The 14,926-nt window shown below is 51.3% G+C and overlaps 7 protein-coding genes across 7 annotated transcripts; 3 read left to right on the top strand and 4 right to left on the bottom strand.

Moving 5' to 3' along the window:
* Positions 1-217: 217 nt before the first annotated feature.
* On the top strand, positions 218-1,711 carry AA0111_g8771 (hypothetical protein; the record flags this gene model as incomplete). Its single annotated transcript, XM_028655255.1, has 1 exon — positions 218-1,711. One exon carries the CDS (start codon positions 218-220, stop codon positions 1,709-1,711), a length of 1,494 nt encoding a protein of 497 aa, XP_028503507.1.
* A 304-nt stretch (positions 1,712-2,015) lies between these two features.
* AA0111_g8772 (Prohibitin-2) lies at positions 2,016-3,085 on the bottom strand (the record flags this gene model as incomplete). The annotated part of the gene is made up of 3 exons (XM_028655256.1): positions 2,016-2,351; positions 2,405-2,829; positions 2,908-3,085. The coding sequence occupies 3 exons, from the start codon at positions 3,083-3,085 to the stop codon at positions 2,016-2,018; spliced, it is 939 nt and encodes a 312-aa protein (XP_028503530.1).
* A 702-nt stretch (positions 3,086-3,787) lies between these two features.
* AA0111_g8773 (hypothetical protein) lies at positions 3,788-5,292 on the top strand (the record flags this gene model as incomplete). The annotated part of the gene is made up of 3 exons (XM_028655257.1): positions 3,788-4,423; positions 4,477-5,101; positions 5,165-5,292. The coding sequence occupies 3 exons, from the start codon at positions 3,788-3,790 to the stop codon at positions 5,290-5,292; spliced, it is 1,389 nt and encodes a 462-aa protein (XP_028503531.1).
* A 420-nt stretch (positions 5,293-5,712) lies between these two features.
* Positions 5,713-7,362, bottom strand: AA0111_g8774 (Allantoinase; the record flags this gene model as incomplete). Its single annotated transcript, XM_028655258.1, has 2 exons — positions 5,713-6,777; positions 6,832-7,362. 2 exons carry the CDS (start codon positions 7,360-7,362, stop codon positions 5,713-5,715), a joined length of 1,596 nt encoding a protein of 531 aa, XP_028503526.1.
* Positions 7,363-9,429: 2,067 nt separating this feature from the next.
* On the bottom strand, positions 9,430-10,459 carry AA0111_g8775 (hypothetical protein; the record flags this gene model as incomplete). Its single annotated transcript, XM_028655259.1, has 3 exons — positions 9,430-9,698; positions 9,751-9,877; positions 9,935-10,459. The coding sequence occupies 3 exons, from the start codon at positions 10,457-10,459 to the stop codon at positions 9,430-9,432; spliced, it is 921 nt and encodes a 306-aa protein (XP_028503532.1).
* A 335-nt stretch (positions 10,460-10,794) lies between these two features.
* On the top strand, positions 10,795-12,505 carry AA0111_g8776 (DNA primase small subunit; the record flags this gene model as incomplete). The annotated part of the gene is made up of 2 exons (XM_028655260.1): positions 10,795-11,198; positions 11,254-12,505. The coding sequence occupies 2 exons, from the start codon at positions 10,795-10,797 to the stop codon at positions 12,503-12,505; spliced, it is 1,656 nt and encodes a 551-aa protein (XP_028503533.1).
* Positions 12,506-12,761: 256 nt separating this feature from the next.
* AA0111_g8777 (Beta-hexosaminidase) lies at positions 12,762-14,729 on the bottom strand (the record flags this gene model as incomplete). Its single annotated transcript, XM_028655261.1, has 2 exons — positions 12,762-13,187; positions 13,293-14,729. 2 exons carry the CDS (start codon positions 14,727-14,729, stop codon positions 12,762-12,764), a joined length of 1,863 nt encoding a protein of 620 aa, XP_028503508.1.
* Positions 14,730-14,926: the final 197 nt, after the last annotated feature.

Here is a 14,926-nt window from a genome sequence, read left to right on the forward strand (position 1 = left end):
TGGGCCAGATGAAGTCCCCCTAAAGTGTGGCATGGCATTTACTTTGCGATTAGGTCGGCGATCTGCCATAGCGATGATGTCGGCGCAGGGGTAGGATTGTAGGCGTGGGCTGTTGCATGGAAGGTATAGATGTAGTCTCCCGACGTTCGCATTATAGCCCATCTCTACCCATTCTTGCAATACGTCTGTTACTTACAATCTCATTGTTCGTGAAGCAATGACTCAAACCACTACTGCCAACAAAGCCTACACTCTACACTTTTCCTACGACGAGGACGATAGCTGCGCTTTAACTGCTCTCATCAACGATGTCCGCTTCCACGTCACTGTTGATCCCAAAACGCTCCAGAAATCCAGCGAGAAGCCTCTCTACTACAAGTATCTCGAATTGGTCTCCGCACTCCGCGAAGCCGAGGAGCGTGAGGAGGAGTTAGCTGAAGAGCGAGAAGCGAAAGTCCATCATAAGAAGAATAACAAGAATAAAGACCGAGAAGGCTCGGAGGGAAAGGACAGCGGGGTGGACGTCTCGGCCGACGACGAGTATGTACCAGATGATGGTGAATACACACCAGAAAACATCGAAGAAGCAGGAGAAGACGCCGACCAAGACTCCGCCAGTGCAGGCGTCGAACTGCGAAACTGGATCCTCGCCTCCTTCTCCGACATCACGCAAACCTCCGCGCCGCCGAACCGCGAACCAGAAGAATCAACACTCTACGAATGGTACCACGGCCCAACCTATTTCTACACTTTGAAGATCGCAAAGGGAGAGCTCTCCCCAACACTCCTAGAAACAACAACCGATCTAGAAGCCAGAATCGAAGACCTCGTACCTCGCATGAAAGTCCCAAAATACATGCAAGACTACAAACTTCCCTGGCACAATGCAAACGACCTAACCGTCCAATCCGAAGTCAGCATGCCTCCACCCGCCCATCCAGGTCAAGTTCTGCATAACGAGAGCAGCGAAACATATTTTTTCAAACCCGTAGTATCCGACCAACCCGACTCTGTGAAGCGCGAAATACAGATCCTGCGGAAAATGGAGAAATTGAATCTCGACATCAAGTTCCCCCGCCTACGCGGCTTCGTCGCTCTGGGCAACAGCAAGACAGAAGTAATGGGCCTCTTGCTAGAGAACATCGAGACACCGACGCCATTGACAAAGCTGCTCAAGTCTTCAGTAGATGAGGAGAAGCGGCGCGTTTGGAGCAAGAAGAGTGCAGAGTACATATCGCTACTTCACGACAACGACATTATATGGGGTGATGCGAAAGCGGATAACTTCATGGTGGACGCTCACGACGAGCTTTGGATCATTGATTTTGGAGGCAGTTATACGGAGGGGTGGATAGATCCGGAGATCAGTGAGACGCTAGAGGGTGACGATATGGGACTGGAAAAGATTCAGCTTGCGCTCGAGGATCCAGATAAGAATACAGTTGATCTGGGGCTGGTCGATGAGGAAGAGGATGAGGTGGAAGCGGAAGTGAGCGAGCAGATTAGTAATGTGAAGGAGACGGCCAGTACGCTGTTCGTTACTGAGAAGTCGGCTGGCGAGGAAGTAACGAGGACTGAGAAGAGGAAGAGAGCAATCGATGAGGTTGAGGGTGGGGATGGTGTGGACGCGACCAAATCTACTGATGAAGGGGAAGAAGAAGAAGAGCACATGGAAAAGAAGAGGAAGACCGTACTGGAGGAGGAAGCATAGAGATACCCCTACATAGTATTTGCGCATTAATATCATCACCTTGAACACGTCCTCTCATCTCCTGTTATTGTACTAGAATCGCATACTCGACTAACTGTGTCTATCTTTGGTACTTTGCGCTCAGAGGGCGTTAGCAAGTTATTCAAAATGTATCATGGTTTGAGTTTGGAGTACTTTGTTGTTATTCGTCATGAGTGGAAAGCTACACACTTGCACGCTTGCACCTCGCTTTTCCCAAATATATTTATACACGATGTTGGTTTTTGGAAAAGTATTCTTTGGAGACACTCTCCGCCACATCCTCTTACTTCCTGTTCGCCCTCTGCTCCTTGTCCGCCGAGGTTTGGCTGATGTCCAGACCAAGACCCTTGCTGTCAAGGTAGACCTTATTGCTGCTCTGTTGCAGGATCTGTGCGATATTCCTTGCGTTCTCGAACTCCCTAAGGTCGACATAACTCCTGCTCTTCTTGATGGCGTCACCAATCAGCTCGGCGGAGCGGGCCTCACCCTGGGCGCGAACGACGGTGGCTTGCTTCTCTTGGCGGGCCTTGTCAACGACGAAAGCGGCACGCTGGGCCTCTTGCTGAGCGACTTGCTTGGCTTCTACGGCGGCGGTGAACTCGGGAGAGAAGGCGAGGTGCTAAGCATGGTCAGAAGATGCGGGGTAAGAAGGATGCATAGGTGAGGGCTTACTGTCAGGGAAACGTCGTCCAACATGATGTTGAACCTCGCTGCTCTCCGGACTAGGTTGTCTCGTACCAACCTACTGACGTTCTCACGCTGTGTGATGAGTTGACTAGCATTGAATTGCGCCACCACGCTCTTGAGGACCTCGTTGACGATGGATGGCAGGACGCGCTCATCGTAGTCGGTACCCAGTGTCCTGTAGATCTGCGGTAAAGACTCCACCCGCGGTCTTGAGAGTACACGGCAGGTTATATTGACCATCTGCAAGTCCTTGGTGCCGGTAAGGGAAGCGACGTTTCGTGGTTTGGCGCGCACGTCGTAGGTGATGGGAGTCTCGAACCATGGAATTCGGAAGTGGGTTCCTTCGCTGTAGATTTCCTTCTGAACGCCGCCTACTCGGGTATACTTGATTGCTCGGTGGCCACCATCGACTGTGGTGAGTTAGTACGATTCGGGCTCATGGAAAGTCGGAAGTGCCTAATTAGAGGCCTCGACAAAGCAGGGCTTACCGTTGAACAGGGCGTTGTTGGCCATCCATATTCCGCCACCGATGAGTATCAGCCCTCCGATTCCTCCAAAGACACCCTTCGGTGGTCCGCCGCCGCCCGCGCCGCCGAATCGAGCGCTTCGTCGTGTGAGTTCATTCTGGATGCGCGACCAGGCTTCCTTTGGATCCGGTGCAGACATGTTGGCGGTAAAGGTGAGGGGCTGGCGTGGGGTGCGTGAGACGTCTAGGCGGCGACGATGGCGGATGAGAGCTCGGTGATGAGGTAGACGACGATGGAGAAAATGGTAGCCGGCGAATCACAATCCCCGACGCAGAGCAACCGCCAAGCCAAACCTCCGCATCGCTGTTTCTCGCACAGTAGACCCTTTTGCGACTCTATTCTCGGTTCTTTGTGCATCGCTTGAAACATTTCGCCGTCTCTGTATCCACAGGTCGACTATCTTCGTGGGCTTGACGTCTCATGTTAGACGGTGGCTCTTACAGTTGTCACAGTATGTCCGCGCATAGACCACCCAATCAATGTCATAGGTAGTCCCGTCTTAAGCACAGCTGTCCATAAGCTCCTCCATCTCTAATTAAGTTGCGTACCTGCCCATCTGGTGGTAGTTCTTCTCTTCTTGTGCATTGTCATCGTTTCGTGATACCCGGTTGTTTCTTTCTATCCCGACTAATTGTATTACGCTTGTCGCGTGGAGCATTGCGACGCAGGTGAACTAGTGGTCAAGCAGGAGGTGCGTTCGATCGATATCATGGACCTAACTTGGCAACCCCTAACAGGACTTCAGGTAGATCAAGACTACTTCTGCACATAGTCGAACCATCAATCGCTACCAGACTCGAACTTCATCGTCGACACGAGCAGCGCGTCGCGCCCCACCAACATGCACATCACATCGCAATCGCTGCGAACCATTGCCTGGTCCACCCTCGCTCTCTCCCCAGCATACGCCCAGTATGTCATAGACAACCTAAGCTTTGGCCAGAAAGCAGGTGTTTACATATCGCCCGATCTTCGTTCCGTTCCCCACTTTGTCATTCAGGGCGCAGACGACTATGTGCCGCAGGTACTCTCCGACAGAGTTATCCTTACACCCCCTTACCCAGGAGGCAAGCGCGGTTCAATATGGGCTCAGGACCCGCTACACCACAAAGGCGATTGGACAGCTGAGTTGGACTTTAGAGCGACTGGTATGGAGCGTGGAGGTGGTAATCTCCAGATGTGGTATGTGAGGGACTCACAAGCGCATGAGACGCCAGCGAGCGTGTTCACCGCGCCCAAGTTCGATGGTCTAGTACTGCTCGTAGACCAGTACGAAGGGCACGGAGGCTCTGTCCGCGGTTTCTTGAATGATGGAACCAAGGACATTAGGTCTCACCCTGATCCAGACACGCTGGCCTTTGGTAAATGCGACTACGCATACAGGAACCGTGGAGAACTTACCCCCATCAAGCTGCATCACGCAGAGGGCTTCCTCGAGGTCATTGTAGACGGGCAGACATGCTTCAAGACCGATAAGGTATGCTTCTATCCTCCGTCCCCCAAGATACACGTCACTGACTGTCTTTCTAGGTTGCACTTCCTGAAGGCTACTACTTCGGTGTAAGCGCCTCCTCCGCCGAGAACCCCGACTCTTTCGAAGTTCACAAGTTTATCGTGTCTACTACCAACTCCTACGCGCGCGAAGAGCCCAACTTGAAGAAGAAGGACTACATCAACTCCCAGCAAAACCACCAGCAGCAGCAGGATCGTGCTGTCCAACAAGGTCACGAGCAGCAGACGCACAAGCAGAACCAAGCACAACAAAACTACGGCTCCTCCACCTCGCAGAACGACATCCCAAAGATGCTCGAAGACGTCCTGGCAGGCAACATCCGCTCGCAGCAAGACCAGTTTGCCGACCTCCACAACCGTATCCAGATCATCAACAACCGCGTCTTCGAAATCGCTGAGACGGTCGAGAGAATCCAAAAGCAGAACGACGAGCGCTGGAACGAGCTCATGCACCGCATCGTACCCATCGACGACCGCGGCGCTGCCACGATTCGCAACGTAGAAAAGGTCGAGCGAACAACCATGCAGATACTGCGAGACTTGGAGAACAAGGACTTCAAGGACTTCATGAGCCAGATCCATCTCGCGCTGGACAGGAACCACGGCAATGTCATGCAGAGCTTACCCGGCATGATGGGTGACGGTAAGTAAAGAACTCTGGGCTCGTACGATTCGAAAGAGGGATTAAGCTAACGCAACATCACAGTTGTCACAAAGAGTGGACCCAGCATGACTACATTCTTTTTCATTGCGGTCGCTGTTCAAATTATGATTGTGGGTGCTTATATTGTGTACAAGAAGAGGCGTGGTGGTGCTCCCAAGAAGTATTTGTAAATCATCTTTTCGGGTGGCTTGGTCTCATTTCAAGACATACATATGCAAGAGATGGAAGGTTTGTGTTATACTATGCATGGGAAGTGGGCTGTCATTCACAGTATATTCGTGCTTGTCGGGACGTGGGACATTTCAGGGTACACCGCTTGTTGCTAGCTTAGCTGGTGTTGTGTGACATGGAGTTCACAGGGAAGAATTGCAGTAGTCTTCTTTCAGCTTGTTTCGAATTGAAAATATGTGGAATCATGAAGGATTTGTTCTGGCATACCCTCAATAGTAAAACGCCTTCTATGCAATAAAGAGAAAAGAGATGTCAAGCACTGCGTGCTGTATGCAGTGTCCCATGTATATGTATGCACCATGCTTCCCATAACGACAACGAGAAATTGAACAGACTACCCTTCAGCCATTCTTCTTAACCTAAGCGTCCATTTTCCTTGGTTCAAGCAGCAACTTGCCCTGTGGACCAGATTTCTCTTGAAATCCCTCTGCCCTCGTGAAGACACGCTGGCCACGTAGCCAAGTCTCCCTTACAACACCCTTGAGCGTCTTGTTCTCGTATGGTGAGACCTTGTTACGGAACAGCATGGTGTTTGGCTCGACCAAGAACTCGGCTTCATCGTCAAAAACAACGATATCAGCATCAAAGCCCACACCAATATCACCCTTGCTCTTCTCAAGGCCAACTTGCTTCGCCGTGTTTTTGCAGCACCAGCGAACAATCTCCTCAACACTGAAGTCAGGGTTGCGCTTTGTGCCTTCGGTCCATAGAATGGGTAGGCCGAGCCCCACACTCGAGATGCCGCCCCAGGCGCCGAAGAAGTCACCCTTCTCTTCCGGTCCTTCCATCTCGCCCTCGCTGCTCTCGCACGAATCACAGTCTTTCGCGTGACCCTCCTTGCGAGGAGACGGCTTCTTTGGCGCAAGATGTGAGGGAAGGAGTTTGATCTCTGGGGTGCAAGGAGAGTGGTCTGAGACGACTGTTTGAATGACGCCATCAGCTGTGTCTTGGAGAAGTTCCTCCCACAGACCGTCTTGGTTCGATTGGGAACGGATGGGCGGGCAGCACTTGTGTCGTGTGTCGCCTTCTTGAATACCTTCTGCCGCAAGGGCAAGGTAGTGGAAACAAGTCTCTGCTGTGATTTTTATGCCATCGGCACGTGCTTTGCGTAGCATGGGGATGGCTTCTATGGCAGAGAGATGGACGATGTGGAGTTGGAGCTCAGGAGCGAGATGCGCTAATGAGAGAATTTCGGCTACGGCGCAGATCTCGAATGATGGGGGGCGGGATTGGAGGAATGTGTCGTAGGAGGTTAGAGGGCCTTTAGGGGCAAGAGGGGGGTTAGAACGTTGGATGTCGTCGCCTACAGAGTCGGAGATGGGTGGGATCATTTCGGCGTGGAACATTAGTGTTGTTGCTGAGTCTTTGAGTTCGAGGAGGGCCTTTTCGATGTCTACAGATGAAACGGCAGGGAACTCTTCGACCTATACATATGTTAGTGTCACGTGTTTTTGGAATATTGAGGTATAGGTACTTACGCCACTGTCGCACAAGAAGCCCTTGAAGCCACGAACACCCTCCTTGACTAGAGCTTTCAGATCACCCGAGTTACCAGGGATGACACCTCCATAGAAGCCAACATCGACCCAGCATTTCCCTTGTGATGCCTCGCATTTGATCTTGAGATTCTCAACGGTCGTCGTAGGAGGGATAGCGTTCAGAGGCATGTCAATGACAGTTGTGACACCACCGAATGCTGCAGCACGGGTACCAGTCCAGAAGCCTTCCCACTCCGTTCGGCCAGGCTCGTTGAGGTGGACATGAGCATCAACAAGACCAGGTAGTAGGATATTTGGCGAGTAGTCTGTATACGATGTGCCTTCGGGGAAGTCTGTAGGGGGAAGTACTGAATGGAAGATGGATGTGATCTTCCCTGTATGGTTTGATACAACGATGGTAGCCTCAGTCAACCGACCAGCAACGACTGCTCTCGAGGAAGCAAGAACTGTGATAGCTTGAACGGGTTGCTCGTGCGAAACAGGTGGAGGTGTGGTTGCGTGTGGAGCCATGATGACAAGTTGTATATGTTTTTGACTGCGAGAAGACGAGAAGGACGTAAAAGACCAGGTAAAGCAGTGCTCAAGTGCTCAAGTCCGTGCTAACAGCAAGAGCTATATACAGTAACAAGCCCCGAACTCGGCAAACGCGGGGAAGAGGGCGTGGGCGTTTCCGGGTGAGCTGCAGATAAGCGTTGATAAGGCACGTTTGGTGTTGCGCCTAACAACTGTCAAAGAGGAATGTGGTTCGGCTCTCGTAGAGAAAAAGGGAAGTGGTAATTTCAAACACTGAAGACGTGTAACGGAAGAAATTCTTTGGGTGACTGATTACCAAAAACGCCAAAACCTGGGGTACAGCCTCTTATCTACCCGTTGGTAGGGGCCAGACCAAAGATATTCTCGGAGCATTGTAGCCAGAATCTGGGACTGGCTAACATGGCGTCAGGGGACTGTGGAGCATCGGCGAACCCTGAAATACACGTTGCTCGATTCTATCGAGTAACTAGTGTGGAGGTAGGCTATCGTGGCCGCCTTAGCCATGCATCTCGACCCTGTCTCCCGTTGGTCGATCTAGTGTAGATACGAGTCTGTTGGCCATGGTGCTGCGTTCTACTCTCATGATCGGTAACACACTATCTCTGCTGTGCAAATCGCACGTAATGAAAACTGCTTTGCTCAGCCATATATGCTTATGAAAAATTATCTTGAGAACCTGGTCAAATGTTGAAATCGGCAAACTTCCTCACCCTGTTGCTGCACGTCTTAGATGGTGTTGGGGGACCGTGCGTATGTCACTGATAAGCAGCTGCAAGGATTTAGCTGCATGCGATAGGCGCACAGTAGATCGCGCGATTAGAGCCCCCGAACTAACGCAGGGCCAACGGCTGAGCATCATACCTCTGGGATCTCGAACGTCTACCATATATTATTCACTGCTTCCCTGGAGATTCCATTCTGAAGGTTAGGTAAGAAGGACTGTTGATGTCGTGATGCTCGTTGGTGGACAAGAGGTGCGAGTTCTGAGGATATCGGAGTAAGGCCCGGTTCTGTCCGGAGAAGCTAAACGTATGTCAGCCAGCGTACCTCCCAACACGATCTTCCCATTACTCGATTGAAATCGAGTAAGGGAAACACAATATGCCGGAACTGATACCAGCCAGGCTAGTCCAATATGGACGCCCTTGCAATTCTCGGGGCTGGCCGATGGCCATATAATCAGCCGAGAACCAGAATGCGCCCGGGTCTTTTCTGCATCCGTTGTCCCGCCTACCTCTTTTATAGAAGGATGAACATACTCAGACACCGTATCGGAATCTCGAAAGACGCGAATATGTAGAAAAGTGAAGAGATGGCCAAAATGTGGTTTCGGAGTGTTCCGATATTCTGACATGTTGTGATCGTCGGTAGAAGTCGTCCACCGCAAGCGGCGAACTACGGCGGTCGAAGCCCTGTCCTCAAGGTAACTATCGAGTAACGGAAACTCGACGCCTCACGGGTTCTGGAATTTTCAGTAGCGCGCCAACACCACGTACGTCGCAGAACGACAACTACTCTCAACTGGCTCTGGCGGCCAGTAGACTTTGCAGACACGATGCGCCGAAACGCCTCTACATTGGCTGCATGCGCCTACGGGCTATTCAGTGTAGCGGTAAAGACCATGCAGCTGCGCTGCAACACCGGAGATGAATTTTGCTTACGTTTGCTTCGAGTGGTTGAAGGGTATATTGCTCAGCATGGTACGCAACGGTCTTAGTTGCAGTCTCGTTGGCATATCAAATGCGCTGTTGCTTCCGGGAGCGGCTCGGAGATCAGCGTCGACAGGTATAACCGCATGCCTCACGCGTACTTGTTTGTCTGTGAACAGCCTTTTTGAGACCGACCAGAGGACGTAGCCGCCACCAATCGCGGTGACGATGCTACGGGTGAGAACAGCGTGATGAGATTTATTACTGGATATTGTGCTGCAATTGAAACACACCTTAGAGTGAGTACGTAAAACTTGTATCTTCTCCAACATCCCTTAGTTGGTTGTTGCTGTTGATCTCATCCCCAAGTAGCACTATAGCCGTCAATGCCCACTTAAAGAAAACCGCTCAGGGTCGACTGCTTCTTCTGGGCCAGCAATGCTGACTTCGGCACCTTGTTAGCCGCCAACAAAGACCGAGAGTTGTAAAGACTCGCTTGTAGGCCATATTCTACGGCTGTATCGCGGACGAGATTCAGATAAGTGTATGCATCTGGTTTGTAATAGATGGTTCTGCCACCGTTCAGGAGACCCATGTTTTCAAGTTCATGGAGTACTCGCAATACGTCGTCAGCGTCCTGGAAGTCCTTTGTGTATACACAGACTGGTATTTCTGAGTCAGTACCTGTGCACTGCAGATTACAAATGGAACTCACTCAGTCGCTCTTCTTTGCCATCGTCGGTAGCGACCTTACAGGTACAACCAAGTCGATTGTCAATCACGTTTGCAACGACTTGCTTCCAAACCCGTGTAACGTCTACTGATTTCGGGAATAACATCCACTAGTCTGGGTCAGTCATACGAGTGGGCGGTTGCACGGATTATCCAGCTGATTATACCTTTCCGGAAAGAACGTTTGTCTCGTTTGCAAGGCTTGAAATCCGTCCCTGTAGAGCCTTACTCTCTTGATTGAGCTGTTTAGTCACCATACCTCTCGGTCCTCTGGCCCCTTCCATCTGGATATCACGGCGAGTCTGAAGCGACTGCTCAAGTAAGTCCATGCCACGCGATGTGAAGTCTTCAACACAAGGCGAAGGTGACTTGTCGCGAGGATTGCGATGTGGATTAGCGGCCCAGATCCAAGGGAATGTAGTGATGGCTGTATTATATGGAGGAAGGCGTCTGACGAAGTCATCGACAGGCTCGCCCAGTTGCCATGCATCCTTCTGACCTTCTAGAGGATTGAACAGTTCGTGTGACGGTATGGGTGAGAGCTCTCGCTTCCGTTTGCCTGATCGCGCAAGTCGCTCCTGCTCCATAGCTTTGCGGTCGACACCCGACATGTTGAAGCTGGTGTCTTTCACTGCAGTCTCTGTACCTGAAGTCGCCTTATCAGATAGTGGTATTGGTGCTCTGGCTGCCATCGTGATCACATTAAGATCCTTCCGATGTGCATGCCAGAAAGGTTCGTGCTTGAAGTTTTCGCATAGCCTTAGTTGATGTTGTTGCTCAGCTTCATCACCTTGGTCCAATTGTTAGTCAGGTGCGGCTGTGACATGTCCCAGTACGGAATATATCAAGTACACACCATAGAAGCTGCTGTCATCCGATATCCACCCTTCGCCGGACACAGTGTCCTCCTCCTCCGCCATCAGTCGCGGAACAGTTCTTGTTGTCGGGGTTCATGCCCTGAGGTTTGAGCAAGGTGGAGAATGTTTGCTTGGAAGTTGACGCGATATGACGAGGGAGGGTGACCCAAATGAGGAAGCAATGGGGGACACTAGACAAGGGTACCCCTACACCTCGAACGCGCCCGCGGCCACTATACGCGAACGCGTCGACCAACTCTTTCATTGCCAGCGTACGCGTCCTCACCACATATACGCCGAAATCTAATCGCATGACTTCCGAGATGCCACATTCAACTACGCCAGAGTCTACGCCTGCAGAGGAGTCCTCAGCGGCGCCGTCCCAAGGCGACGCTATTAAAATAGAACCAGAGACGCAAGATGTCGCAATGGACGACGCACCCACGCCTGCCGCGGCAGACAAGTCCAAAGCAAGCCTCGAAGAGCTCTTCGACGATGAAGATTCAGACGAAGAATTTGCTTCGAGTGCGCCGGCACCCACGTCGCAAGAGGATGCCTCACAACCCGCACCAATGTACGCCCCACCTGTCGAAGTGTTACATCCATGGCCACCGCTGATATCGATATAGCAAGATCACATCCAAATCATCATTCTCCGATCCAGACGTCATGCGTGCCTTCTACCAACGTCTGTTCCCTTTCCGCCCTCTCTTCCAATGGCTGAACCATTCCGCAACACCTACCAATGACTTTGCACACCGCGAATTCGCCTTCACCCTACCCAACGACGCATACCTACGATACCAATCGTTCCCAACAGCCGATCTACTACGGAAGCAATGCATAAACATGCTGCCCTCGCGTTTCGAAATCGGTCCCATGTACAGCACGAACCCGCGAGACAGGAAGACACTGCGGAAAGCGAGCTCATTCCGCCCGTTGATGAAAGAGTTGGTGTTCGATATCGATATGACGGATTACGATGATATCAGGACATGTTGCACGGGTGCGAACATTTGTCTGAAGTGCTGGGGCTTCATCACAATGGCCATCAAGACCATCGACGTTGCTTTACGGGAAGACTTTGGGTTCAAACACATTCTCTGGGTGTACTCCGGTCGTCGAGGAGCCCACGCTTGGGTTTGTGACAAGCGTGCACGAGAAATGGACGACCAGAAGCGCCGCTCAGTGGCCAGCTATCTCGAGTTGCTCAAGGGAGGAGATCAAGGCGGCAAAAGAGTACATGCATGGCGACCACTACACCCCCATCTAGAGCGTAGTCTGGACATCCTGAAAGAACACTTCCAAACCACCATTCTTGCTGAACAAGATCCGTGGGCAACAGAAGAAAAGGCCGCACACCTTCTCAACCTCATCCCAGACCCTACCCTGAAGGCTGCATTGCAGAAGAAGTGGGACTCTGCGCCCTCCCGCCCTAGCGCATCGAAATGGGCCGACATCGACGCGTTGGCAAAATCCGGTGCCTTGTCAAAGTCACCCAAGGACCTTCGCGAAGCCAAACAAGACATCATCTTAGAATACACATACCCCCGTCTCGATGCCGAAGTCTCCAAGAAGCTAAATCATTTGCTCAAATCCCCATTCGTAATCCATCCTGGAACAGGTCGTGTCTGTGTCCCGATCGACACGACGAAGGTGGAAGAATTCGATCCGTTGAGTGTACCTACAGTCACTCAATTGCTTCAGGAAATCGATGATTGGTCAGGCGAAGAAACGGATAAGAAGATGCAGGATTGGGAGAAGACAAGCCTGAAGCCATATGTAGATTACTTCAGGCGATTCGTTGCTGGCTTAGTGGATGAGGAAAAACCAGCGCTCAAGAGGGAGAGGGAGGAGGGTGCTGATGCCATGGAATTCTGATAACGTACCCAGTATCATGGTTGTGAGGACTCTGAGGGCGCTTGGCGTTGAGGAAACGCGGAGAGGAATATATATGATGCAATCCGATGATTCAATTCGTTACCCATTGCGAGGGGGCTTGTTTATCCCAATGATGTCGCTGCTGGAGCAGATACCGTAAATACATGCTTGTTTGTTGCATCTACTTCAGTAGTGACATCAGGAGGACAAACGAGTTCCTTAGTACTATACTCCCTTCAATATTCCACACTCCGCCTCACCCAGTAAACCCTAATTGACAAACGTTCCCCTCCATAGTACAATATGGCATCTGGATCGGCTCAGCACCAATCCCTTTCGCCACCAATCTCTCCCTCATCTCACTCAGCCTAGGCGCTGCATCAATCTGACTCCTATTCTGCCCCTGCCCGTCCTTGGCTCCCGACCAGAGCACCTCCGCAGCCGCAGCCGCACGAGGCCAAATCATGCGATCAACATTGACAGGGTCGGTTTGTTCGGCCCACATATGCGCTTCACCGCCTAATACGAGATGCTGGTTCTCGGCTGGAACGCCAGACAAAGGATCGTACGAGTAGATAAGACGCCAGTTATGGAAAGGAGCGCAGTAGTCCTGGTAAGGCCAGTAATTGGCGCTGACCGAAGGATCAAAATTGAGCCACTGGCCTTTGCCGCAATCGAGGTACTTTTATCATCTATTAGTATGCGCGATCTATCATTTGTTGGAAGAGAAGAGAGTGGACGAGAAAATGTCGTTATCTATAGTAGTTGTAAAAGAAGCCTCACTTACCCAATAATTGTAGTTTCCAACCAAGGCTTTGTGTCCTGCTGCGGTGATTTGTGCAACTGCTTCGTCACTCTGCCACGACTGCACAATCACGTCGGAGCCGAGTGTCAAGTTCCACTCTAACAGCATTTCTTCCCATACAACAGGTGTGAGCCCTGCGGCGCGTACCTGGTCATGAGCTCTATCGACGAATATTTGCATAAGAGGTTGCAGGACGGCCGAATCGTTGCTCCTGACAGTATCATCGAGTAAGTACGCATTTCGGTTTACTTCGTCGCCGCCGGTGTGGTAGTACGCTGAGTACGGCAATACCCTTGGTAGCAAGTCGTTGAATAGCTTTTCGACGAAGTCGTAGACGGCAGTGGAATTGAGCTTCAGTGTGCCGGTTGGCGGCTGGGCGGCGTAGGTGTTCCAATCTGGCTGTTGCTCAAATGCTGCTATTAGGTCAGGGAAGCTACGGTGTATGCTTGAAGTATGACCTGGCATGTCAATTTCGGTGATCATCTGCACGCCCTGAATCGCTGCGTAGCGTTGGAAGTCCTTGAAGTCGTTTACTGTGTAGACCAAGTCCGGACGGTACGCTCCTTTCGCGGAGAGTTCGGGCATGGAGGGTATCTCCAAAGGCCAGGACTGACTATCCGTTACGTGGAGATGGAACCGATTCATCTTGTTGTAAGCAGCCGCCTCGATTTGTCGCTTGACGTCGGCCGTAGAGAAGTAGTTTCGTGAGGTGTCGAGATTAATACCACGGTGCTGGAACTTCGGACTGTCGAATATCTGCACAGGCGCCGAAAGTGTGTACACATCCTGCTTGTTCGAGTGTGCATAGAAGAGCTGTGTGAATGTCGTCAAGCCTCGTGCTATTCCGATGCTAGTGTTCGCGCTGATGCTTGCAACACCCTGCTCTGTTAAAGTCAAGCTGTAGGATTCGTCGACCTCTCCAGCGAGAGACTTGGCGACATCCGGCTGATCAGCTTTGAGCAGTTTGACATCGACACGAGAGACGTATGTTGTGTTTGACGCGCTTGGGGACGGCTCATCCCAGTCCCGAGGGTGGAATTTCCATGGGTACAAGTTGTTGTTGAAAACTGTTTGCCACGTAGAACCGATAGCGTACTCAATTATATCGTCGCTTGTAACGCCTTCCTGGGTTGAGTTCTTGGATGCTTCGCTAAGCACTGGTTCCGTGTAACTCTTGCGCAAATTGAGCTGGCTGCTGTCCTGTACAATGGGAGTGCTGTTAGAATTTGATGCAAAGAGAAAGGGAGTTTGATGTATGTTCGACCCTACATTTCTTGCGCCAGGTTCGTACCAGTAGAAAGGTACATCTTTGGAGATGAAAAGAACAGTATCGCCGTGCTCGTGAGAGACGGGTATCGGCCAGATAGCCGCTACTGAAGAAACGAGAAGAGATTGTATGGTAAATATAAGAGGTTTCATATTGCAAACAGATCAGATAGAGATTGAGAGGGGTAGAGAGCACCTCGAAGAATAGGAGTAACTGATGACGACGTGCAATTTATGTACAAGAACGAAGACTGGCGCAAGGAAATGTACCTGGGTAGGCCCGATCCGTAAGCTCCGAATGGCCTCACACAGCCACAGCTACCGCGATGCCCCCGGTAGTCACAGAGGGT

The sequence above is a fragment of the Alternaria arborescens genome (assembly GCF_004154835.1).
Source record: "Alternaria arborescens strain FERA 675 chromosome Unknown contig_23, whole genome shotgun sequence".
In the NCBI taxonomy this organism is placed as follows: Eukaryota; Fungi; Ascomycota; class Dothideomycetes; order Pleosporales; family Pleosporaceae; genus Alternaria; species Alternaria arborescens.